Here is a 24238-nt window from a genome sequence, read left to right as displayed (position 1 = left end):
ATCCATATTCTAAACATAGTTCCGTCATGTTTGTATAATTTAACTTTTGTCATTTAACTACATGAGCATTAGGAAGTTCTCATTGAAATGTTGAAGGCACGTAAGCTCTAATCAAATGAATTTATTAGCACATGCAAAGAGTATAAAGGACAGAAATCCCATTTGTACATAGAAGGGACTAGCAGTCATTTTTCCCCAGCAGTTTTAAATTCACTTATGATAGATTCTGATCAAAAAGTTAAAGATCAAGAGAAAGATGGAAACTCATCTGTTGGAGTTCCAAGCACGCACCAGAGACCAGTACTGCCCCATCCATTCTCCATCCTGTTCTCACACCACCCTGGGATCAGTATTGTTAGGTTCAGTTGCAGGTGAAGAGACTGCGGCACGCTGTCCACCCATCCCCAATAATGTTAGGTACCTGTTTGAGTGTATGCCTTTTGTATGCCGAGCACTGGTCTGAGGCGCTGGGAATAGTGTATGAGAAGATGGAGGAGGCCCCTCTTCTCATGGAGCAATATCTGTTGCTTATGGACACTGGGATCAGAGGGCTTGTCATGATGGTATCAGTACTGAGTGCCCACTGTGGGCCAGAGAACCACTGCAAGGCACTCTCTTGGCAGCCCTTAGAAAAGGTGAAATGCAGTGCTTGTTCTAGGCTGCACTGTTTCTTCCAGATAACTGGGCCAGAAGACCGCAATAACACTTGAAGGTAAAGTTGGGTACTGCCTGCACCTCCCTGCCCCCCAAGGCCCAAGGGAAGAAAGACCTTGGGAAGCTGAAGAGGAAGGCTTGTCTACTATGAGCTAGGTGCTTTTATGTACATCAGTACCTGGTCCCTTTTTAAAAGGCAAAGACAAAAGCTGGGAGAGGTGAAGTGATTTTCTTAATGTAACACAACTAGTGACAAAGCTAGATAAAATTTTACAAGGCAGTAGAAAGAGAAATTTAAAAATTAATGACTTGATATAATTACAGGAAGATACTTAAAGTCACAACAGCTAGGATTTGAACCCCTGTTCAAGTCACACAGGGTTTCTACAAGACAATCTGTTTTCCTAGAACAGTTTCTAAATTGCTGCAGGACAATGCCACTGACCCACTGCTGTGAATACATTGTAATGCTCCATCATTTGATCAAGACTCAAAGTCTTGCCTGGGGGTGCCCATTTGTCCAAGCCCAGGTCATCATCCCACATTCTACATGCCAAGGAGTGAAGAGAAGGAGGGTCGCACGTTTTAGCTTCTACAGTGGGAAATGCGCATTGATGTCCACAAAAAAATGCACTCAATAGGGAATTTCCCCAAAGTAGGAGGCAGCCAAAGAAATACAAACTCCTCTGTCACCTCTTTGGATGCTCAAAATCCACACATTCCCTTTTCCATACTTAACCTCCTGTTGCCGGTCCCCACCCAAGAAAAGAGTGGAAGACAAAAATGAGAAAAAGGGTGAGGAATAGAAAGCCCAGTAACAGATGCGGTAGATAATAAACTATCAATAATTCATCACAGGCGAATTCTACCAAACTTTTTTTTTTAAGATTTTATTTGAGAAGGGGAGCCAGAAAGCACACGTGGGGGGGGGGGCGGGCAGCAGAAGGAGAAGCAGGCTCCCCACTGAGCAGGGAGCCCAATGTGGGGCTTGATCCCAGGACCCTGGGATCATGACCTGAGCTGAAGGCAGACACTTTGACTTGAGCAACCCAGGCACCCCGGATCCTACCAAACATTTAAAGAAGAGTTAATACCTATTTTTCTCAACCTGGATATTCCAAAAACTGCAAGAGGAAAGAAAGCTTCCAAATTCATTTTTTCAAGGCCAGTATCACCCTGATACCAAAACCAGATAAACACCAAAAAAGGGAACTACAGGCCAGTATCTCATGAATATTGATGCAAAAGTCCTCAACAAAATACTAGCGAACAGAATCCAACAATACATTAAGAAAAAAAATCATACCACCATCGAGTGGGATTTATTCCCAGGATGCAACTGGTTTGATATTTGCAAATCATTTGTGATTGTTTATCAGTAAGAGAAAGGATAAAAACCGTACGATGACTTCGATAGATGCAGAAAAAACATCTGACGGGCACCTGGGTGGCTCAGTCGTTAAGCGTCTGCCTTCGGCTCAGGTCATGATCCCGGGGTCCTGGGATCGAGCCCCGCATCGGGCTCCCTGCTCTGCGGGAAGCCTGCTTCTCCCTCTCCCACTCCCCCTGCTTGTGTTCCCTCTCATGCTGTGTCTCTCTCTGTCAAATAAATAAAATCTTAAAAAAAAAAAAAAAATCTGACAAAGTACAACATCCATTCACGATTTAAAAAAAACCGTCTGCTTGGGCGCCTGGGTGGCTCAGTCAGTTGAGCGACTGCCTTCGGCTCAGGTCATGATCCCAGGGTCCTGGGATCGAGTCCCACATCGGGCTCCCTGCTCTGCGGGGAGCCTGCTTCTCCCTCTCCCACTCCCCGTGCTTGTGTTCCCTCTCTCGCTGTGTCTGTCTCTGTCCAAAAAATAAATAAAATCTTTAAAAAATAATAATAAAATAAAAAAAATTTAAAAACCCTCTGCAAAGTAGGTCTAGAGGAAACACCTCAACATAATAAAGGCCTTAAATGAAAAACCCACAACCAAAACAAAAAAATACCCCTTGACCAACAACATACTCAAATGTAGAAAAGCAGGGCTTTTTCCCCAAGGTAAGGAACAAGACAAGAATGTCCACTCTCATTACTTTTATTCAACATAGTATTAGAAGTCCTAGCCACAGCAATTAGACAACATAAAGAAATAAAAGGCATCCAAATTGGTAAGGAAATAGCAAAACTCACTACTTATAGATGACATGATACTATATACAGAAGACCCTAAAGACCACCAAAAAACTTCAAGAACTGATAAATGAATTTAGTAAAGTCACAGGATAAAAAATAGATGTACAGAAATCTGTCACATTCTTAGACACTAATAAGCAACAAAGTGAAATTAAGAAAACAATCCCATTTACAGTTGCACCAAAAACAAAATATCTAGGAATAAACCAAAGAGGCGAAAGACTTGTACTCCGGAAACTATAAAACACTGATGAAAGAAACTGAAGATAATGGCAAAGAAATGGAAAAACCTTCCATGCACATGGGTCAGAAGAACAAATAATGTTAAGGTGCCTACTATACCCGAGGCAATCTATAGATTTAATGCAATTCCTTTCAGAATAACCAACAGCATTTTTCACAGAACTAGACCAAACCATCTTAAAATTTGTATGGAACCACAAAAGACCTCAGATAGTCAAAGCAATCTTGAAAATGAAAAACAAAACTGGAGGTATCACAATTCCAGATTTCGAGTTATATTACAAAGCAGTAGTAAGTAAAACGGTATGGTGCTGGCCTAAAAAGAAACCCATTGATCACTGAAAATGAATGGAAAGCCCAGAAAGAAACCCACAATTGTATGGTCAATTAATTTTCAACAAAAGAGAAATTATTACAATGCGAAAAAGACAGTCTTTTCAACAAATGGTGTTGGGAGAACTGGACAGCCACATGTAAAAGAGTGAAACTGAACCACTATTTCACTGTACACGAAAATACACTCAAAATGGATTAAAGACCTAAATGTGAGACCTGAAACCATAAAAATCCTAAAAGAGAGCACAGGCAGTAATTTCTCTGACATCAGCCATATTTTCTAGATGTCTCCTGAGGCAAGCAAAATAAACTACTGGGACTACATAGAAAATAAAAAGTTTCTGTACAGCGAAGGAAATGATCAACAAAAGGCAACCTACTGAATGCAAGAAGATATTTGCAGATGACATATGATAAAGGGTTAGTATTCAAATATATAAGAACTGCTCCAACTCAGTACCCCCCAAACCCCAAATAATCCAATTTAAAAGTGGGTAGAAGACATGAAAAGATGCTCATCATCAGGGAAATGCAAATCAAAACTACGTGAGATATCATCTTGCACCTGTCAGAAGAGCTAAAATCAAAAACACAAGAAACAAGTGTTGGCGAGGATATGGAGAAAAAGGAACCCTTGTGCACTGTTGATGGGGATGCAAACTGGTGCGGCCTCTCTGGAAAACAGTGGAGGTTCCTCAAAAAAATAAAAATAGACCTACCCTATGATCCAGTAATTGCACTACTGGATATTTATCTAAAAAATACAAAAACACTTAATTCAAAGGGATACATGCACCCCTATGTTTATTGCAGCATTATTTACAATAGCCAAATTATGGCAGCAGCCCAAATATCCATCTATAGATGAATGGATAAAGATGTGGTGTGTGTATACACACACATGCGCGCACGCACACACAGGAATATTAGTCAGCCATAAAAGAATGAAATCTTGCCATTTGCAACAACATGGATAGAGCTAGAGAGTATAATGCTAAGCAAAATAAATCAGAGAAATATATGATCTCACTCATAGGTGGAATTTAAGAAACAAAACAAAGGAAAAAACAAAGATAAATGAAGAAACAGACTCTTAACTATAAAGAACTGATGTTTACCAGAGGGGTTAGAATGGGGGAAATACTGGAAGGGATTAAAGAGTACACTTATCATGATGAAAAATAAAATGATTTTTAAAAAAACAACCTCCCCACAATGAAAAAATAATCACTTCAAATATCAGTGATTAAATAAAAAACATGGACTGTTCCAGTGTATTAAAAAACAAGACCCAACTATATTGTTGTACACAAGAAACCCATTTTAAATATAGAGAAACATTAAAAGTAAAAGGATAAGCGTACCTGGGTGGCTCAGTCAGTTAAACAGCTGATTCTTGATTTCAGCTCAGGTCATAGTCTTGAGGTCCTGAGATCAAAACCTTCATTGGACTCTGTGCTTGGTGGGGAGTCTCCTTCTCTTTCTCTCCCTTTGCCCCTCCCCCTGCTCACCTGCTTGCTCTCTCCCTAAAATAAACCTTAAAAAAAAAAGTAAAAGAATAGAGAAAGATACGTCACAGTAACATAAATCAAAAGAAAGCTTGAGTAGCTATATTAATTTCAGACAAAGCAGATTTCAGAGCAAGGAAAATTATCAGGTAAAGAGGGACATTACATAATGATAAAGAGGTCACTTCTCTGAGAAGATGTAAAAGTATCAAAATACATGGGGTAAAAACTAGAACTGCAAGGAGAAAAAGACAAATCCACTATCATAGTTGAAGACTTCAACATCCCTCTCAGTAGGTGACAGATCCAGCAGGCAGCAAATCAGTAGGGACACAGTTGAACTGAACAGTGTCATCAATGAACTAAATCTAATTGACATTTATAAAATATTTCATCTAACAATAGAATACACATTCTTCTCAAGCCTACATGGAACATTCACCAAAATAGATCACACTCTGGGCCATAAAACAAACCTTAAACAAATTTAAAAGAAGGAAATCATGTTAAGTATGCTCCCATACCACAATGAAACTAAACTAGAAATCAACAACAGAAAGATAGCTGGAAAATCCCAACAAATACTTGGAGATTAAACAACACGCTTCTAAATAACATGAGTCAAAGAAGTCTCGAGAAATACTTTGAAGTAAATGAAAATGCAATTTAAAATTTGTAAGATGCTCCAAAAGCAGTCCTTATAGGAACATTTATAGCATTAAATGCACCTATTAGAAAAGAAAGGGGTGCCTAGCTGGCTCAGTTGGTGGAGTGTACAACTCTTGATGTCAGTGTTAAGGTTCAAGACCCACATTCGGCGTGAACCTACTGGAAAAAAGAAAAAAATCTAAAATCAGTAATCTAAGCTTCTGCCTTAGGAAACTAGAAAAAGAGCAAAGTAATCCAAAGTAAGCAGAAGACAAGAAATAATGAAAATTAGAGCAGAAATCAATGAATTTGAAAACGGGAAATCAGTAGAGGGAAAAAAAATCAATGAAATCAAAGAATGATTTTTTTTTTTAAGATTTTATTTATTGGACAGAGAGAGTGCAAGCACAAGCAGGGGGAGCGGGAGAGGGAGAAGCAGGCTCCCTACTGAGTGGGGAGCCCAACGCGGGGCTCGATCCCAGGACCCTAGGATCATGACCTGAGCCAAAGGCAGATGCTTAACTGACTGAGCCACCCAGGCACCCCAGAATGACTTTTTTAAATTAACAAACTTCTAGCCAGGCTAACCAATTAAAAAAGACACAAATTATTAATATCAGAAATGAAAGAGGCCATCACTACTAATCCTGTGGATATTAAAAGGATAATAAAAGAATATTATGAACTCTCTCCCCACAAATCTGATAATCTAGAAAAACACAATCTACCAAAACTGACATAGAAATAATCTGAATAGACCTGTATCTATTTAAGAAATTGAATCAATAATTAATAACCTTCCAAAGCAGAGAGCACCAGGCCCAGATGGTTCACTGGGGGATTCTATCAAACATTTAAGAAAGAAATAATACCAATTCTTAATCTCTTCTAGAAAATAGATGCTGAGGAAATGCTTCCTAACTCATTTTATGAGGCCAGCATTATCCCAATACCAAAACCAGACAAAAACATTACAAGAAAGGAAAACTACAGACCAATATTCATGAAGATAGATACAAAAATCCTCAACAAAATAGTAGCAAATAGAATCCAATGTTGTATTAGAAGAATGATATACCACAACCAGCTATTCCATGTATGCAAGACTAATTCAAAATTCAATTAAAATAATTCATCACATGACAGGCTACAGAAGAAAAATGACATGAGCATACCAATAGGTGCAGAAAAGCACTTAAGAAATCTAATATGCATGACAAAAAACTCACAGCAAACTAGGAATAGAAGAGAACCTCCTCAACTTGATAAATCTACAAAAGACCTCCAGTTGACATCATGCATAATGGTGAGAAGCTAGATGCTTTCCCCCTAGGATCAGCAACAAGGCAAGGATACCTCCTCTCATCACTCCTAGTTAACATCATACTGAAAGTCCTAAGGAATGCATTAAGACAAGAAAAGGAAATAAAAGATACAGATGAGAAGGAAGAAATAAAACTGTCTTTTTTTTTCCACAAAAGATATGATCATCTTTGTAGAAAATCCTAAAGAATTGACAGAAAAACTCCTGCTACTAAAGCAAGTTGTTTTCAGGGTACAAGATTAATATACAAAAGTCAATTGCAGGGGTGCCCAAGTGGCTCAGTCGGTTAAGTGTCTGCCTTTGGCTCAGGTCATGATCTCAGGGTCCTGGGATTGAGCCCCACATCAGGCTCCCTGATCACCAGGGAATCTGCTTCTCCCGCTTCCTCTGTCCCTCATCCTGCTCATGCACTCTCTCAAAATCTTTTTTTAAAAAATCAAATAAACAGGGGCACCTGGGTGGCTCAGTCGTTAAGGGTCTGCCTTCGGCTCAGGTCATGATCCCGGGGTCCTGGGATCGAACCCCGCATTGGGGTACCTGCTCGTCGGGAAGCCCGCTTCTGCCTCTCTCACTCCCCCTGGTTGTGTTCCCTCTCTTGATGTCTCCGTCAAATAAATAAATAAAATCTTTTTTTTAAAAAGTTAAAAAAAACAAAAACAACAAAAAGTAAATTGCAGGGGTGCCTAGGTGGCAAAGTCATTTAAAGCAACCAACTCTTGGTTTCACTCAGGCCCTGATCTCGGGGTTGTGAGATCCAGCCCTGTGATGGGCTCCACCCTCAGCAGAGTCTACTTAGGACTCTCCCTCCCCCTCTGCCTCTCCCCACCCCGTCTCAAATAAATAAATACATCTTTTTTTAAAAAAAAAAGTCAATTGCAATGAACAATTTGAAATAAAAAATAATGCCATTTACATTAGCACACACACCCCCAAAATGGAATACTTATGTATAAATCTAACAGAATATGTACAAGATCTCTGGTGGAAGAAATCAAAGATCTAAATAAATGGAGAGATATTCCATGTTCATGGATAGAAAGACTCAATATTGTAAAAATGTCAGCTCTTTTCAAGTGAGCCAGATTCAGTGCAAACCCAATCAAAATCCCAGCAAGTTATTTTGTGGATATCAACAAACTGATTTTAAAATTTATATGGAAGGCGGAGGTGGGTGGTGGGGGAAGCAAGAAAGGCCAACACAGTATTGAGGGAGAAGAACAAAGACAGAGGACTAAACCTAATTTCAAGTCTGACTATAAGCTTCCGTAATCACTACAGAGTTGTACTGGCTAAAAAACACAAAACAAAAACAAACAAACAAAAAACAGATAAAATTGATCAATGGAACAGAATAGAGAGCCTAGAAATAGACCCACACAAATAGAGTCAACTGATATTTGGCGAAGGAGCAAAGGCAATTCAATACAGAAAGGATAGCCTTTTCAACAGATGGTGCTGGAACAAATGGGCATCTACATGGACAAAAATGGAATCTAGACATAGATCTTTACACCTTTCACAAAAAAAAAACTAGCTCAAAATAGATTACAGACCTAAACATAAAACACAAAGCTGCTACAAGCTAGGAGAAAATCTAGGTGACCTTGCATTTGGCAATGACTTTTGTTTTATTCTTATTTAAGTAATCTCTATACCCAACATGAGGCTCAAACTCACCACCCCAAGATCAAGAGGTGCATGCTCTTCTGACTGAGCCAGCCAGGTGCCCCTTGGCAATGACTTTTTAGATAGGACACTAATTGCACAATCCATGAAAAAAATTGGCAAGCTGGACTTTATTAAAATTAAAAACTTCTGCTCTGAAAGGCACTGCTGAAAGAGTGAAAAGACAAGTGACAAACTGGAATTAAATATTTGCAAAATACACACAGATCCGACCCAGGACTTGTATCCAAAACACACAACTCTTAAAACAGTAAGAAAGCAAACACCCAATTAAAAAATTAGCAAAAGATCTGAACAGACACCTCACCAAAGAAGACCTACAGATGGCAAAGAAGCAAATGAAAGGATGCTCCACCTCTTATGTCACCAGGGAAATGCAAAGGAAAACAGTAATGAGATACCACTACACGCCTATTAGAATGGCCATGATCCAAAACGCTGACAACACCAAATGCTGGTGTGGAACAACAGGAACTCATTGCTGGAAGGAATGCAAAATGGTACAGCCACTCGGGCAGTTTCTCACAAAGCTAAATGTACCCTTACCAGCCAGCAGTCATGCTCCTTGGTATTTACCCAAATGAGTTGAAAACGTATGTCCCCAGAAAAACCTGCACATCAATGTTTATAGCAGCTTTGTTCATAACTGTCAAAACTAGAAGCAATCAGGGGTGGCTGGCTGGCTCAGTCGGTAGAGCGTGCAACGCTTGATCTCAGGGTTTTGAGTTCAAGCCTCATGTTGGGTGTGGAGCCTACTTAAAACAAAAAACAAAAAACAAAAAAAACCTGGAAGCAATCAAGATATCCTTCCATAGGTGAAAGAACAGATAAATTGTGGTGCAACCATATGATAGAATGTTACTCAGTGATAAGAAGTGAGCTCTCCGGGGGCGCCTGGGTGGCTCAGTTGGTTGAGCCACTGCCTTCGGCTCGGGTCATGATCCTGGAGTCCCGGGATCGAGTCCCGCGTCAGACTCCCTGCTGAGCAGGGAGTCTGCTTCTCCCTCTGGCCCTCCCCCCTCTCATGCTCTCTGTCTCATTCTCTCTCAAATAAATAAAATCTTAAAAAAAAAAAAAAAAAAGAAATGACTTCTCAAGCCACTACAGGACAGGGAGCAGCCTCAAATGTTATCACTAAGTCAAAGAAGCTGATTGAAAGTCCACGCGGTGAGATCCCAACTCTAGGACATTCTGGAAAAGGCAAAACTGTGGAGACAATGAAAAGATCAGTGGTTGCCAGGGGTTTGGGAAAAGGGAGGGACTCCGTGGGGCATACGGGGATTTTTAGGGCAGTGAAACTATCATGTAGGAGACTGCACTGGTGCATATATGACAGCATGCGTTTGTCAAAGCCCGTCGGCACAACACAGCAAACCCTCCTACGGAGCACAGGCGTCAGTAAACAGTACTGCATCAGGACCAGGTCCGCAGCCAGAACACACGCACATGTGGCCTTTTAGTTGGCCCTTCATATTCTCCAGCCTATGGACTAAAGTAAGGTCAGCGAAAACCTGTGTCTAACTCCAGCCTACTGCCTATGTTCATATGGCCCATGAGCTAAGAATAAACCCTACATTTTCAAATGGTTGAAAAAACAAAACATTTCATGATACATGGAGGTTATACAAATATAAGCTACACTGCCCACCCTCAGTGCCCAGCGGTGTTCATTTGTGAAACACTGAGTAGCTCTCAAATTCTAAAATATTTACTGAGTGGCTCATTTTGGTGTGTGTGGGGGGGAGGCAGAATATTTATACTTTTGTGTGTCTCCTTACAGAAAGTTTTCTGACTCCCATACAAAATGGTAAATTTAACCAAAGCCTACGTATGATAGTGAGGAAAAAGGGAAAGAAAACTATTAAAAATATATAAATGGAGGGGTACCTGGGTGGCCCAGTCAGTTAGGCGGCCAGCTCTTGATTTCAGCTCAGGTCATGATCTCAGGGTCCTGGGATAGAGTCCTGTGTTGGACTCCCTGCTTAGCAGGGAGTCTGCTCGGGAGGGTTCTCTCTCCCTCTGCCCCTCCCCCTTCAAATAAATATTTATTTATTTGTCTGAGCACAGAGTAGGTGAGTTAAGAAGGTGATGATGATGATGGTGGTAAAGATGACATTTATTACGTATTTTTAATATTCTGGATACTGTTCAAGATGTTTCACCTTTTGTATGTGTTAAGGAAATTCTAGCTACTCTAACAGATAAACCCCGAAATCTCAGAGCTGAACACAATGTTAAGATTACTTCTCATTCATATGAAGTTCAGTTAGCGATGGGAATGGTGGCAGGGGATGTCACTGCTCCACACAATCATGAAGAGACTGGGGCTGACCAAGGCTCTGCCATCTCCAACATGTGATTTCCAAGGGTGTGCTGGGCCTTGGCATCTATCCAGCAGGTGGGAGGATTATGCCAGAGGTCTTATGGACCAGCCATATTGCCCAAAGCTTAGTCAGACGACCCCCATCCAGGTGCAAAAGGAGAAGGGCTGGGAAGTGTATGTGTATGTATATATGTATATGTGTGTGTGTATATATATATATATGAATGGATATATGTGGATATATGCTGTATCTAAAAAGTAAATACAGGTATGGTCCTATTTTATTGTAACCAGTCAGAAGACCTTGGCTGACCTTATTCTTCCCTCCTTCATGGGTGAATTTTAATGACATAAATAATACCTCAATGAAGCCGATGCTTTAAAAGAAGGCTTTGCAGGCCACCTATCATCAAGCTACAGGACAATCATGTCCCTAGTGTAACTGAACTCAAGTTCATTTGCCCAATACACAGCAAAGCTAATCACGGAGACATCGAGTGTGCAGCAAGAAAAGGGTTTATTCAAGAGGTAGCCCAACGAGGAGACAGGAGGCAAGGCTCAAATTCGCCTTCCTGGAGCAGAAGAGTGAGGGGTACTTAAGGCCAACAGAAAAGGCCTGGGTAAAAAGTTGCAGCTGCACTTCTTAGTCCTGTTGGTCACCGGTTTCAATCCCCACTGCCTTTTGATCATTCCTCACTCATGAGGGAATTGGGACAACGACCACTCTAGTTCCTTCCTGCTGAAATGGGGTTAGATCGGGGTTGACAAATGGAAACTTTATGTATTTAGAATGATTCTTTGATTTCTTGGAACCAGCTCTCGAAAATAGTGTTTCAGGTCCTTCAGTGGCTCGACAGTCCAAGCAGGATTCCTTTTGATGTTCTCCTGGACAGGGTGCTAGGGACCTGAGGATTCTTGTGGTACCAGCTCAATGTGGTGCTGAATCCACCACTTAATTCTCTTCCGTTTCACTGGAGAATGGCTGGTCAACAGCACCTCATAAGAGGTCCTGTTCCATGAGGTCAGAGTTGGTCCTCCAGGTGCCTGCTCTTATGGTCTTTGGGACACCACGTCTCCAGCATTCAGACAGGTGTTAAGGACACATCTGTGGCGTTCATCAACCTGCCAGAAGCAAACGTAGAGTACTTCCCAAAGACTGAGAGTATCCAGTTCCCTAACATGAGCCCCATTGGAATGCCTAAGTCATGAAAAGAGTATAGAATATATATATAGAGAGAATATTTTATATATATACATATATATATATAATGGTTCGGGGGGCTGAAACCATGCCTACTTCTAGAGGCCACTCTTACCCAAAGCAGGGCAACCAGCAAAGCAAACCAACTTTCCCAAGTTGGTTTCATGGCAAAATTTTTGCCAGAGTTCTTTTAAGTAGCTGTTTCATTTATCCAGGAAGCATGTAATTTCCAGTGAATGCCCAAGGCACTGGACACTTAGTATGACTTTCAGCACAAACACCACTCCCTTGTCACTCTGAATTGTTAGCAGCAATCCAAATGTAGGAATTATTTTAAAGTGTTTTGACAACTTCTGACGCCTTCTTGGAATGCATGGAAAAGCTTCAACCCAACTTATACAGGAATTACAGCAACTAGCAAATATCAAAAATGACCAGTCGGTTTTGGCACCATGGTAAAATCTACCCACCAGGCTTCTCCAGGTTCGGTGCCTCTAAGTTGTTCTAGAGGTCTGACTTGGAGCATCTTCAGATGGAGTGGGGGCAAGCAGTAACAACTGGATAGATTTCCCCAGTTTGCAACTTGAAGGTCTCCGCTAATCTTTCTCAGTGGCCCACAGAGCAACAGGCATGTGAAATCCTCTCCTCTCAAGGTGCCAAAGTATCCTGGGGTTCCTGCACCTGCCAGGAAATGACCTTCCTTACTCATCTGGTAAGGCTGCTGGGAACACTGTAGGCAAGCTACCAGGCCAGTTTTCCCAAGGGGCTCATTGATACCATAAAGTCAACCTTAGTTCCTTTTTTTTTATTTATTTATTTGACAGAGAGAGAGTGAGAGCACAAGCCGGAGACAGAGGGAGAAGGAGAAGCAGGTACCCCACCGAACAGGGAGCCCGACATGGGACTCGATCCCAGGACCCTGGGATCATGACCTGAGCTGAAGGCAGCCGCTTAACCGACTGAGCCACTCAGGCACCCCAAGTCAACCTTACTTCCTAAAAGCTGTCTGGTCGTATCTGAGTCTGTGCTTGTCTCTCAAATACGACATTCCAGTGGCTTGGTTGTATGATGTTTCCAATTGTGTCTTTTTCTTATTATTATAGTTCTGCTTTAATACAGTAAGATTTTAAAATACACAGATATTGGGGGAAGAAGCAAAACAGTAGGAAGTACTGAGAGCACAATTTTGCTTTAATTTGGGTCTTCAGTTTCTAATTGTAACAGCAATCACACTTCTCAACAATGTCCACCAGTTCTGCAAACACATCTGATGGTAACATTAGAGCAATACCATTACACTGGTCTTGTCAAATACCCACTCCATAAATTCACTCTGTTTCATCCGGGTTTTTCATAAGAAAAGAGGCATATCTGTAATTCACAATCAGAGTCAGTTCTGAAGACTTAGATATGAAGTATTCCCTGTCAACTTGCTTCTTGAACTGAATTTAAAAAAAAAAAACAAAAACAGTATAGGGGCGCCTGGGTGGCTCAGTTGGTTGAGCGTCTGCCTTCGGCTCAGGTCATGATCCCAAGGTCCTGGGATCAAGTCCCATGTCGGGCTTCTTGCTCAGCGGGAAGCCTGCTTCTCCCTCTGCCTGCCGCCCCCCCACTGTGCTTGTGTTCCCTCTCTCTCTCTCTCTGACAGACCATCTTGGCCCCAGTCCTGGTTGTCTGATGGCAGATTTCTCTTGAGAGGCCTAAAGTTGTAATAAAAAACATTGTTTTCATCTACTGCTTGGTATTCCTGTTCAGTTTCAGTTAAGAAGCCACTTCCAGATCCTGATCCGAAGCCAGAGCCAGAGCCAGATCCAAAATAGTCCTCAGAAAGAGGGAAAACATTATTCAAGTTCTGGGATCTTGTCATTGAAGCAGGGTCAGTCCTTGGAGGAAGGATTCTGTTGGATTCACCGGGAAGTAGGTTGAATGTTGGCCCCTTCTCATCCATGCGGTTTGCAGAATTACCGTCAGGACTGCAGCAAACCCACTGGTACCTGGCTCTCCGCACAGGACAACCGTGAACTGAAGAATCCAAAAGCAGGACAGCAAGAGCCAGGAGCAGCCGCATGGTGACCAGTTCACTTCAGTTCACAATTAGGAAATGTAGCAGCATGCACTCTGTTCCTTGTAGAAAAAGTTCAAAAACCTCAAACCCTGCCCAGAACACATGTCAATTTCCTTCCCCACTCCTGTCCTTGTCTGTGTCCCAGCCCCCAACATAAGAATACTCACTGAGAGTTTCTGAATCTTGGAGGGATGGAGTAGGGATGAAAGATAAATGCTTTATGTGTGTTTACAAAGGAATATTTTACCAAATTTCTGAAAGTCATAGATAGCTTAGAAAAAATGTTCTTAAATCTGGAAGAACAAACATCAGAGAACCAGAAATGTTTCAAACAAGAATCACTAAAATAATATATAATCAACACCTTTCCTATTACTACTTTGGGATATCGTCTTCCAGAAGTTTGGGGGCTGTGTTTTCCATATTCTTTAATAATCCCAGGAGGTCCCAGGTAGTCCTTCAGCAAAATTTACCAGTTTGAAGGTGGTAAACCTTTGGGCCTTTTTGCAAGAAGTAACCTTGGTCATTTAATGATCCAAGAAAATTTTCAAAATCAGCATCCTGAAATGTTTATTGCTCTTTGGCAATCTGTGGAAGCTAATGAAATTGAAATCCTCAGCATCTTTTTTGGTTGCTTCCTCTCTCCCTTCTCACCTTGCTTGGGCCTCTGTTAGACAAATAAGAGATCCCAGCTGCCTGGTGGGCCATTTAACCATTGGCTCGGTTTCCAGAGCTCCAGGTAAAAATCTTGAGGAATTTGAGCAGCTTCCGTGGATGGCCTTGGATGGACATACTGCCGAGCATAACCAGTGTACTTTCTCAATTGCGGGTGAGGATTGGATCTTGGGTTTCGCCAGGAACCACCTTTAATCTTTCTCATGATGTTTTATCAGAAACCACTTCAAGTACAGAAGTATTTGAATCTTGAGGATTCATATGAGCTGCCATGGTTCTCTGCTTTCCAGTTCTTAATGCAATCACATGTGCAGACAATAAAGTGGTCGTGCTTCTCATTTGGAGTGTACCAGGCTAAAGACCAAGTCAAATCTGGACAACAAGGTGCTCTCCCTTTTTAAATTCTCAGAAGTTGTTTGTCTTTAATTTTTGAGCAAACGCTGTACCCAATGTGGGGCTCGAACTCATGACCCCAAGATCAAGAGTTCCATGCTCGGGGGGCGCCTGGGTGGCTCAGTTGGTTGAGCGACTGCCTTCGGCTCAGGTCATGATTCTGGAGTCCCTGGATCGAGTCCCGCATCGGGCTCCCTGCTCGGCAGGGAGTCTGCTTCTCCCTCTCCCACTCCCCCTGCTTGTGTTCCCTCTCTCGCTGTGTCTTTCTCTGTCAAATAAATAAATAAAATCTTTAAAAAAAAAAAAAAAAAGAGTTCCATGCTCGGGGCGCCTGGGTGGCTCAGTCGTTAAGTGTCTGCCTTCGGCTCAGGTCATGATCCTAGGGTCCTGGGATCGAGCCCCACATCAGGCTCCCTGCTCCGCGGGAAGCCTGCTTCTCCCTCTCCCACTCCCCCTGCTTGTGTTCCCGCTCTTGCTATCTTTCTCTGTCAAATAAATAAATAAAATCTTAAAAAAAAAAAAAAAAAGAGTTGCATGCTCTACCGACTAAGCCCGCCAGGCGCCCCAAAGCCGTTGGTCTTTATTGTCGTGTCCTCCAACTGGCCTTGGAGCAGCAATCCTGGACATTCTCGCAGGGAGGCTGCACAACCACAGCAGCCTCAATGCTTTTGCTGCTGCATTACTTATAACAAGGCTTCGTGTTCATTATCCATCTTCTCAAATTCATCTATTCCACAAATACTCTGATCACCAAGTAGAAGGGCATCAGCTTCCAAAGCAAAATCTCCAGAAGAACTAGCTTTTGAAGAGTTACCATCGGGCACCTGGGTGGCTCAGATGGTTAAGCGTCTGCCTTCGGCTCAGGTCATGATCCCGGCGTCCTGGGATCGAGTCCCGCATCAGGCTCCCTGCTCCTTGGGAGTCTGCTTCTCCCTCTGCCTCTCTCTATCTCACTCTGTCTCTCATGAATAAATAAATAAAATCTAAAAAAAAAAAAAGTTACCATCAAGCCAGAGGTGTGTTCTCACCACAAACACATGCGTCATGGAGCAATGCTGCATGCTGCCTGTAGGGATCGGACTCTTTCCCAAGCCTGCATCTCCAACTACAAGGACACGGGGATCTCCTCCAATCGGAATTCTGTTTTTTGTCATCTGCCTATTTTTGGCTTCCCCCAGAGTGCCACTGCTGGACCTGCTTTAACAAGTTCATGAGCAGGGGCGCCTGGCGGGCTCAGTCAGAAGAGCGTGCGACTCTTGACCTTGGGGTTGTGAGTTCAAGCCCCACGCTAGGTGCAGAGATTATTTAAATGAATAAAACTTTAAAAAAAAAAAAAGGTTCATGAGCAAAAATGATAGGGCAAAGCAGGTTGACAAAGAGTTTAAACAGGTTTTCAGCCTCAATCTCTCGGAGGGCATAAAGGTCTTAAATAAGAACCCCATCAATGCTCCAAGCTTATACCCATCTTCGGAAGCCTTTGTTTTCTGTCTTTTGCTCTTACTAACAAAACCTTCTCCGATGTACAAAAGGAACATGCATTTGTCATTATTTCGAGAACCTTCTTTGGCATTTGAGACTTTGACAGCTCATCTTCCTCAATTCATCCTGTCCCATGTTATCAAATCCTATTCTCTTTGAATGCAGTCTTCCCATTAGTTCCAGAAATTATCAGAGCCCCGTATTTGTCAAAGTCCTCTCCATGAATCTTCTTAAAACTGAGACACATTTGCGAGAGTGTCAGAGTAAAACAACAACTGCAAATGACCAAAAACTCAAACCTGGCTGTGGTTAAAGATCTGGTTAGAGTTCATTACAATGCAATCAACAAGGAAATGTGGTTATTTTTGTGATACATAACACTTTAATAATTAGAATTACAAGTGATGACATTATACCAGGACATATCAAAACCTTAGGAATTCTGGAACAGTTACAGCGTCCACCCACGTAATATACTCTCTGAAGGTTTATCATCACTTATTTCAATGCTTCCCATGGAATTGGACACAACAACTAAGCCCAATTAGTAACAAAACTCAACACTTCATTTACAGGTTGAATTTGGGGAAGTTTATCAGAAATATCAGAACAGATCATTACGAAACTTAATACTTAATGATCTATTTTGCTAAAGTGGCAATAAGAGATTCTAAAGGCAAATACAGAGGGTTATATGGTTGTTAGCAAAACTTAGCTTTTTTAATATTGAGAAGATTCAACTTTAAGTAATCAAAGACCTAATTAGGGCAAAACATGGAAACTTTGTTTTTCTAGGAAGATTACATTAAAGAAAAACCTTTGTTTACAATTTCTTATTAAGAGTGGACCAATAACTAAGAAAACCAAACTTTTTTTTAAAGATTTTTTTAAAGTAATCTCTACACCCAATGCATGGGGCTTGAACTCACAATCCCAAGATCAAGAGTCTCATGCTCCACCAACTGAACAAGCGAAGCACCCCCAAATATCATTTTAACAGAGAAAAACCAAATACCAATCTTATACCGGTGTACTTCTGATAGCAAAACTCATTCATTCCAAAGAGATGAATTTTGTTTATTTGGGTTTTTGGCGGGGGGGGCAGTGGGAGAAGGAGAGAGAGAATCCCAAGTGCAGAGCCTAGTGTGGGGCTCGATCTCATGAGCCTGAGATCATGACCTGAGCTGAAATCAAGGTCAGACACTCAAGTGACTGAGCCACCCAAGTGCCCCGATTTGTTTTTGTTTTTTAAAGATTTTATTTATTTATTTGAGAGAGAGAGAGCACGAACAGGGGTGGGGGCGCAGAGGGAGAGGGAGAAGCAGACTCCCCCGCTGAGCAGGGAGCCCAATGTGGGACTCAATCCCAGGACCCCGGGATCATGAAGTGAGCCAACGGCAGATGCTTAACCGACTGAGCCACTCAGGCACCCTATTTGTTTTATAGTAAACTCTAGTTTAATTAAAAGTGGGGTTTGAACTCATGACCCTGAGATCAAGAGTCGCCAACTCCACCAACTGAGCCAGGCAGGCACCCCAATAATAAGATGAATTTTTTTTTAATTATGCAGTTCCTCCTTTTTCTCTCCCTGTCATCTCCCATGTTGATACATACTTATTTTTTTTTAAGATTTGTTTATTTATTTTTAGGATTTTATTTATTTGCCAGAGAGAGAGAGAGCGTGTGCACAAGCAGGGGGAGCGGCAGGCAGAGGGAGAAGCAGTTTCCCTGCAGAGCAGTCGATCCCAGGACCCTGAGATCACGACCTTTCTTTCTATGAAGCGTCTGCTATCTGAAGGCAGATACTTAACCAACTGAGCCACCCAGGTGTCCCTTGTTTACCTATTTTAGAGAGAGCAGGAGGGACAGAGCGAGAGAATCTGAAGCAGACTCTGCACTGAGCGCAAAGTTGAACTTGGGGTTCAGTCCCACGACCCCGAGATCATGACCTGAGCCAAAACCCAGAGTCGGACACTTAATCACCTGCGCCACCCAGGTGCCCTGATACATACTTATTGAGACAAGAACATGCAGGGCGTTGCATGGATCTGAGTTCGTGTGAGTATTGGGATGTGCTGACCAGAATCCCCACCAGGAATGAAGGGCTCTCAGCTGTGGGGAAGCTGCCAGCAATCCTCAGCAGCTAGATGCCATCAGGGACTGCCTTGACTGCAGACAGCTGCCTTGCCAAAGTCATGCCCTCTTCCCAGGTGGTCACATCCAGTGACTATTCAGTAGGAGGGTATAAAAGTCCAGCCCTTTGCCCCAACTTACGACGGTTCTGAAGGGCAATCTAACTTTTGGAACCCCAGAGAATGCGCTAAGGCTTCTGTGGGTGTTGGCTCACTGCTCCACGTCTGCCTGGTCCTGCTCTTCCCCACCTTTCCCTTCCCCAGGGGCTGATCACTCTGTAACAAGCTTTACATACTGATCTCCGAAATCGTCCTCAGTCCCAGCCACAACAAATTCTCTTCCAAAGATGCCTTCTCACAAACCTTCTACAACTATGCTTTTTACATTCAGATTTTGTCCTACATTTTCCCTCTTTAAATAACCGATCTCACTTCCTTTGCATTGAGCTCTTTCTCTTATTATTTCTAGTAGTCGTGATTAAATTTATTCCTAAAAACCTTAGTTTCTACTGAAAAGTAGTCATCATGAGCAGTTTGTTGTACTAGTTTTTCTGTAATAGCCAAGCAGATAAACCTATGCTTAGTAATTACTTACATCTGCTTATTTGTTCAACAATTATGTGTAGATTACCCATAAAACTATGAGACATCAAAGTTGTAAGGTTTTTTTCCCTTTCCTAACAAATTTTGCAGGAGAGATGACCTGAACCTGCCCGACTCGCAGTAAACACGGCAGAACAGTTCTCATCTAATGCTGACAACTCTAAAAACCTGTTCATTTTTATTAAACCACCGACCTTAAATTAGCTTTAATGTCAAATATTTTCCCAGATCATGGCAACTTGAGTTTTAGAATGCCCAATCCTTACAAGTACTTGCCTTTAAACCAACTAAATAGAGCTCTTTCACAAACTAATTTTAGCAACACCATCCCGAGACAGAGAAGATAGCTCACACTTACAACATACATGGGCACACAAATACGCAAACAAGACGCAAACACAATCTTAAAGCCCATATTTCCAAATACATTATAATTTATGCATCCCTTCATTGGTCATTTTTCTCCAGAGTCTAATGAATATTGTGGCCAAGCAGGGCGGCAAAAAGAGATGGCCTGATTTTGGAGAACATAGCCCCGAGGGCTACATTCGGGAATCAAATTGTCATTTCCCCGTTTCCTGTTAGAACACAGCCAGCTTTATCCAAAGATCCCAAAAGCTGCAGCGGCAGACAGACCGGAGCGCCCCCCGCCCCCCCCCCCCAGCGCAGGTGGGAACGGCGGGGCCTCACCAGCTGAACCCCGCGGCTTCCTAGTCTGCGTTTTCTTAAGAAAAGGAGGTGACGACAACTCAAACCCCCTAATTACAGGCCACCAAAGGGGAGGCGGAAATCTAGGAGAGCCAAACCAACGAGAGGAAGGAAGGGCTCAGGGGCCACCACACAAGACACGCTCACCGAGGGAGGTCTGTCCAAACCGTGTCCTTGTCGCAAGCGTGGTTAGGCGCTGAAGGCTGGTGGCCCCCGTCGGTTGGGGCCCTGGGGACGGTCCCCAGGATAGAGCCGAGGCGGCCGCTTGGCCTGATCACGGCACTCCCATCCCAGCCCGCCCCCCAGCGGCCTCCCTGAAGGAGCGTCAGGGGCCTCTGAGGGCAAGTGGGAAGCTCTGGGGGGCAGAGCGGCCGCTGCGCTGATGAGGGCCCCGAACCCTGTGCTTCCCGCTCCCCCCGGCGCCCGGGCGCCTCCTCTCCCCCTCGGCGGGAGCTGGACGACCTGCCTGGACAATGGGCAAGAACCCAGGCGACGCGGCAGGGCCGAGCCTAGATCCCTCGGCGCCAGCTGCGCTGGCCCGTCTTGAGGAGGATTTAAAGATGAACCAGACACGGGCTAGTCTTCGAGAAGCTTCAGCAAGTTACGGAGGGCTTCCCTGTCAGCGCTAGCGCCCGAAGAAACGGAAATCAATCCAAGCTCGGTACGGGAACCCGGAGAGAAACAGGCGAGGCAACAGGGCCGGGTGCGGCACGCGGAAGCTTCCGGGCGCCACGAGGCTGCGAGGCGCGGGAGGAGCCCGGCCCCGGGGGGGGGGGGGGGGGCAGCGGCCAGAAGCGCGCAGGCGGCGCCCACAGGAAGGCCCTGCGCCGCTGGCTTTGTCACAGCCCCGAACGAGAAGCGCCCCCAGAGTCTGCCCCCGTGACGTGGAGAAGCCGCGGCGCGTCTCTGGCACCGAGGACCCCGCAGGTGGAGCGAGCAGGTCACAGCCACCGGAGGCAGCACGGGGACCGCGCAGACCGAGAGCCCGACACACGTGCGCACAAACTCATTCCACGTACGTGAGCTTTTCAGTCAGGCCACGCTAAACCGTAGCTGTTTGAAAAAACTATAGTATTAGAAGTTGTGTGTGTTTTCGGCACACACGGGGGCCTCTGGGCGCGCTGGCCGCGACAGGGGACGCCGCCTCCTGCCAGTTGACTGAGCCGGGCGGTCAGGTGTCACCGCTTTCCCGGAGGTGTATTATACTCACAGTGCAAGAGTCTCACCCCAAGGCAAGTGGGGATTTAATCAGATCCTATCAGAACCCAAATCTCTTCCTGAGAGAGATGGAATAATTTATCCTCAAGTCCCACTTTCCAGGAACCCCGGGTGTTTCTTAGTCTAATCAGAACCTGGGGGACGTTCCTACAGAAATGCACATTAGAACCCCCATAACCCTGTGCACTACACCTGGCCTTCAATATGGAACCTGTGGCCGGACTGTGATCCTGACCTGTGGCCAGAAAGCTCCAGAAGGGAGAGGGAAGTCTGGAGGCTGCAGGGCTTGGACTCCCGACTGCTGTCCTCCTGAGGGGACAACATAGAGGAGTGAGTTCCTAGCACAAAGGTGTTTCCCCGGGCAGCGGTATTTAGAACAGGACGGACAGCGAGAGCTGCCCACACCGACAGGACACCCACTCAAGCCAGCCTCCGAAGTCCTCTTCCCCATTCAGGAATTTATTTCCATGAAAAGTCTTACAAAGGCTTGGATATTAAATATCATTTGCTGAACCAACTTCATTGGGAAGACGTGAATTACTGGAAAAAGATGAAAAATTCAGGACCACACACATCAGTGACTACAACGTGGTGTTATTTTTGTCCTTTAGCTGCTTTTAAGTTGACTGTAGGTTCTTTCAATGATCCTTCAGTCATCCTAATGTTTTCTCTCAAGCATCTCTTGACAAGAGATTTGAAGAGCCTCTTGGAGCATCATCAGTGTTCTTCCAAGCCCGAAATCTGTACTGGATTCAACACTGAGGCTGGTGCCTGGCAGCCCTCACAGGGACACCTCGGCTTAGTGACTGGAGGTGCTGGGGTCCCTGTGAAGAAACTGCCAGGACCTGTGACCGTCCAAGGACGTTTTCTCCTCGTCCTTTTGGCTACTTCTTCTTCTTCTTTTTTTTTTTTTTAAAGATTTTATTTATTTATTCATGAGAGACAGAGAGAGAGACAGAGACAGAGGGAGAAGCAGGCTCCCCGCCGAGCAGGGAGCCCGATGCGGGACTCAATCCCAGGACCCTGGGATCATGACCCGAGCTGAAGGCAGACGCTTAACCGACTGAGCCACCCAGGCGTCCCTTGGCTACTTCTTCTTACTAGAATATCTCTTTGTACTGGAATAAGACATGAGGTTCCTGCAAAACGTCAGTAGGAGGTCAAGTGACTGAGCTAATACTGACCCAGCACTGACTCCACACCAGGCCCGGCGGAGGGGGCTTACACCTGTCAAGTGACCTGGTCCTCACAACACCCTTGTGAGGTCAGCATGCTGTCCCAATCTTAGAGGAGGACATGAGATACTAGTCAGGGCAGGATCCTTGCTACCTTCTTGCGTGTGACCTCAGACAAGTTACTTAACCCTGCGTCATAGTTTCCCATCTGTAAAATAAGGACAATAATTCGTATCTCTTATCTCCCAATTCTGTGTGGAGGCTCAGGAGTCAGACAGACCTGGCCTGGAGCCCTGCCACAGGGAGGGAAGCACATGCTGGGGCCCACTGCAGCCCGGCCACCTCCTGGGTCTCCTGGTCCCTAACATGAGCTGATGCGGACTCCACGGGGTCTGGCTGCTCCCTGCCTCTCCAGCATTCCAAGTGGAGGGCAGGAGCTCCCTGGGCCTCTGGTCTGCTTTGCAGTGGTGAGATAGTCATCGCAAACATCCCAGGATTGTGGCCTGTGTGATAAAAAAGCAAACTTCTACAGGCCTGGGCTGGATACACAAGCTAGGGGCTGGGCTAGGCAAGCTTGGTTGGAGGGAGGGCACCGCAGAGCCCCGGACAGGTAATCCAGGGCCAGAGTTTGGGTTTAAATCAAGCAGTCCTGGGCCCAGCCCAGCTCTGTCACTTACCATTTTGGGTTTCTGTGCCTGTTTCCTGTGCTCGGACGGGAGCCCCTGTTCCAGCAGCGCCTGGAAGGGGCTCCCACGCGGGGTAAATCTGACTCCCCCCCTCCCCCCAAGGGGTTTCGTCCCGTTCGGCTTGGCCACAGAGCTTTGTGTGCTCCCTCCCCGCGCAGCCCGGCCTCCCCAGGCTGAGTCCTTTCTGTCGGAGGCCCGTGACCACGGATGAGGCCCCGGGGAGCACACATGCGCTCCCAGGATCTCCGGCTGGGGACCAGGCCCGGCTTCTGGGCTGCAAACGCGGCGGCGCTCGGCACCGGGAAGGGAGGTGCGCGCGCGGGCGGGGCGGGGCCTGCGCGGGCGCAGGTGCAGGGCCTCGCCGCCAGGTGACGCCGGCCTCGGCGGAGCCCCGCCTGCTTGCCGCGCCCAGGCTTCTGCGAGGACCCCCACTGGCGCCCCGGCTCCAGCGCTGTGTCTCTGGCGTACTTCCCGCCACCCCCCGCCCCAGGCCTGGGAACCAAGCCCTGGGAACCAAGCCCTGGAACTGCAGTCCTGCCTCACCGAGATGGGGAAAGGCGAATCGGGGCGACTTGACACATGATCAAGCTGTGTGACCTTGGGCATGTCACTCACCCTCCGTGGGCCTTCTTACTTTGACTTTACAAAGTACTTTATTCAAGATCCCGAAGCTGGCATTTGACTCCATGATATCGACAGAACTAGGACCGGCCCGAGGTTGTAGTGTCAGGGTGGGAGAAACGACCATATAGTGTGAGAGCCTAAGAGTTGCTCTCCACAGGGCCGGGTGATGGACAGGTAGATGGATTCAACTCCCAGGGAGCCCCTGACTTCTCTTGGCACAATCAAAGGGTGGAAGATGGCTGGCCAGCCTGCTGCCAACTCCAGGGCTCCCTTGCCCCTGCCGACCTGCCCTGGAGGATTCTCACCTTGACTCCCAGTCTCCAGAGGGGTCAGCCTCTGCTCCCCCACTGCCTCATCACCAGTGTGACTTGTCACCAA

At 44.9% G+C, this 24238-nt stretch overlaps 1 protein-coding gene and 1 pseudogene across 1 annotated transcript; both read right to left on the bottom strand.

Moving 5' to 3' along the window:
• Positions 1–13430: 13430 nt before the first annotated feature.
• LOC110575404 (serglycin-like) lies at positions 13431–14170 on the bottom strand. Its single transcript, XM_044913824.1, has 2 exons — positions 13733–14170; positions 13431–13544 (listed from the first exon to the last, which is right to left on the bottom strand). The coding sequence occupies exons 1-2, from the start codon at positions 14168–14170 to the stop codon at positions 13431–13433; spliced, it is 552 nt and encodes a 183-aa protein (XP_044769759.1).
• A 456-nt stretch (positions 14171–14626) lies between these two features.
• On the bottom strand, positions 14627–23924 carry LOC110575403 (annotated as a pseudogene).
• Positions 23925–24238: the final 314 nt, after the last annotated feature.

The sequence above is a fragment of the Neomonachus schauinslandi genome, chromosome 4 (genome assembly GCF_002201575.2).
Source record: "Neomonachus schauinslandi chromosome 4, ASM220157v2, whole genome shotgun sequence".
Classification (NCBI taxonomy): Eukaryota; Metazoa; Chordata; class Mammalia; order Carnivora; family Phocidae; genus Neomonachus; species Neomonachus schauinslandi.
Note: the sequence above shows the minus strand (reverse complement) of the source record. Positions and strands in the feature narration are given on the sequence as shown.

Bases quoted from the DNA above. Each gene is read 5' to 3' on its own strand.
- LOC110575404 (XM_044913824.1), bottom strand. From the start codon at position 14,170: ATGCGGCTGCTCCTGGCTCTTGCTGTCCTGCTTTTGGATTCTTCAGTT. The intron at 13,545-13,732 runs GAGGGAACACAA...TTTTAAATTCAG, and splicing joins GTCTGTCAGAGAGAGAGAGA to TTCAAGAAGCAAGTTGACAG.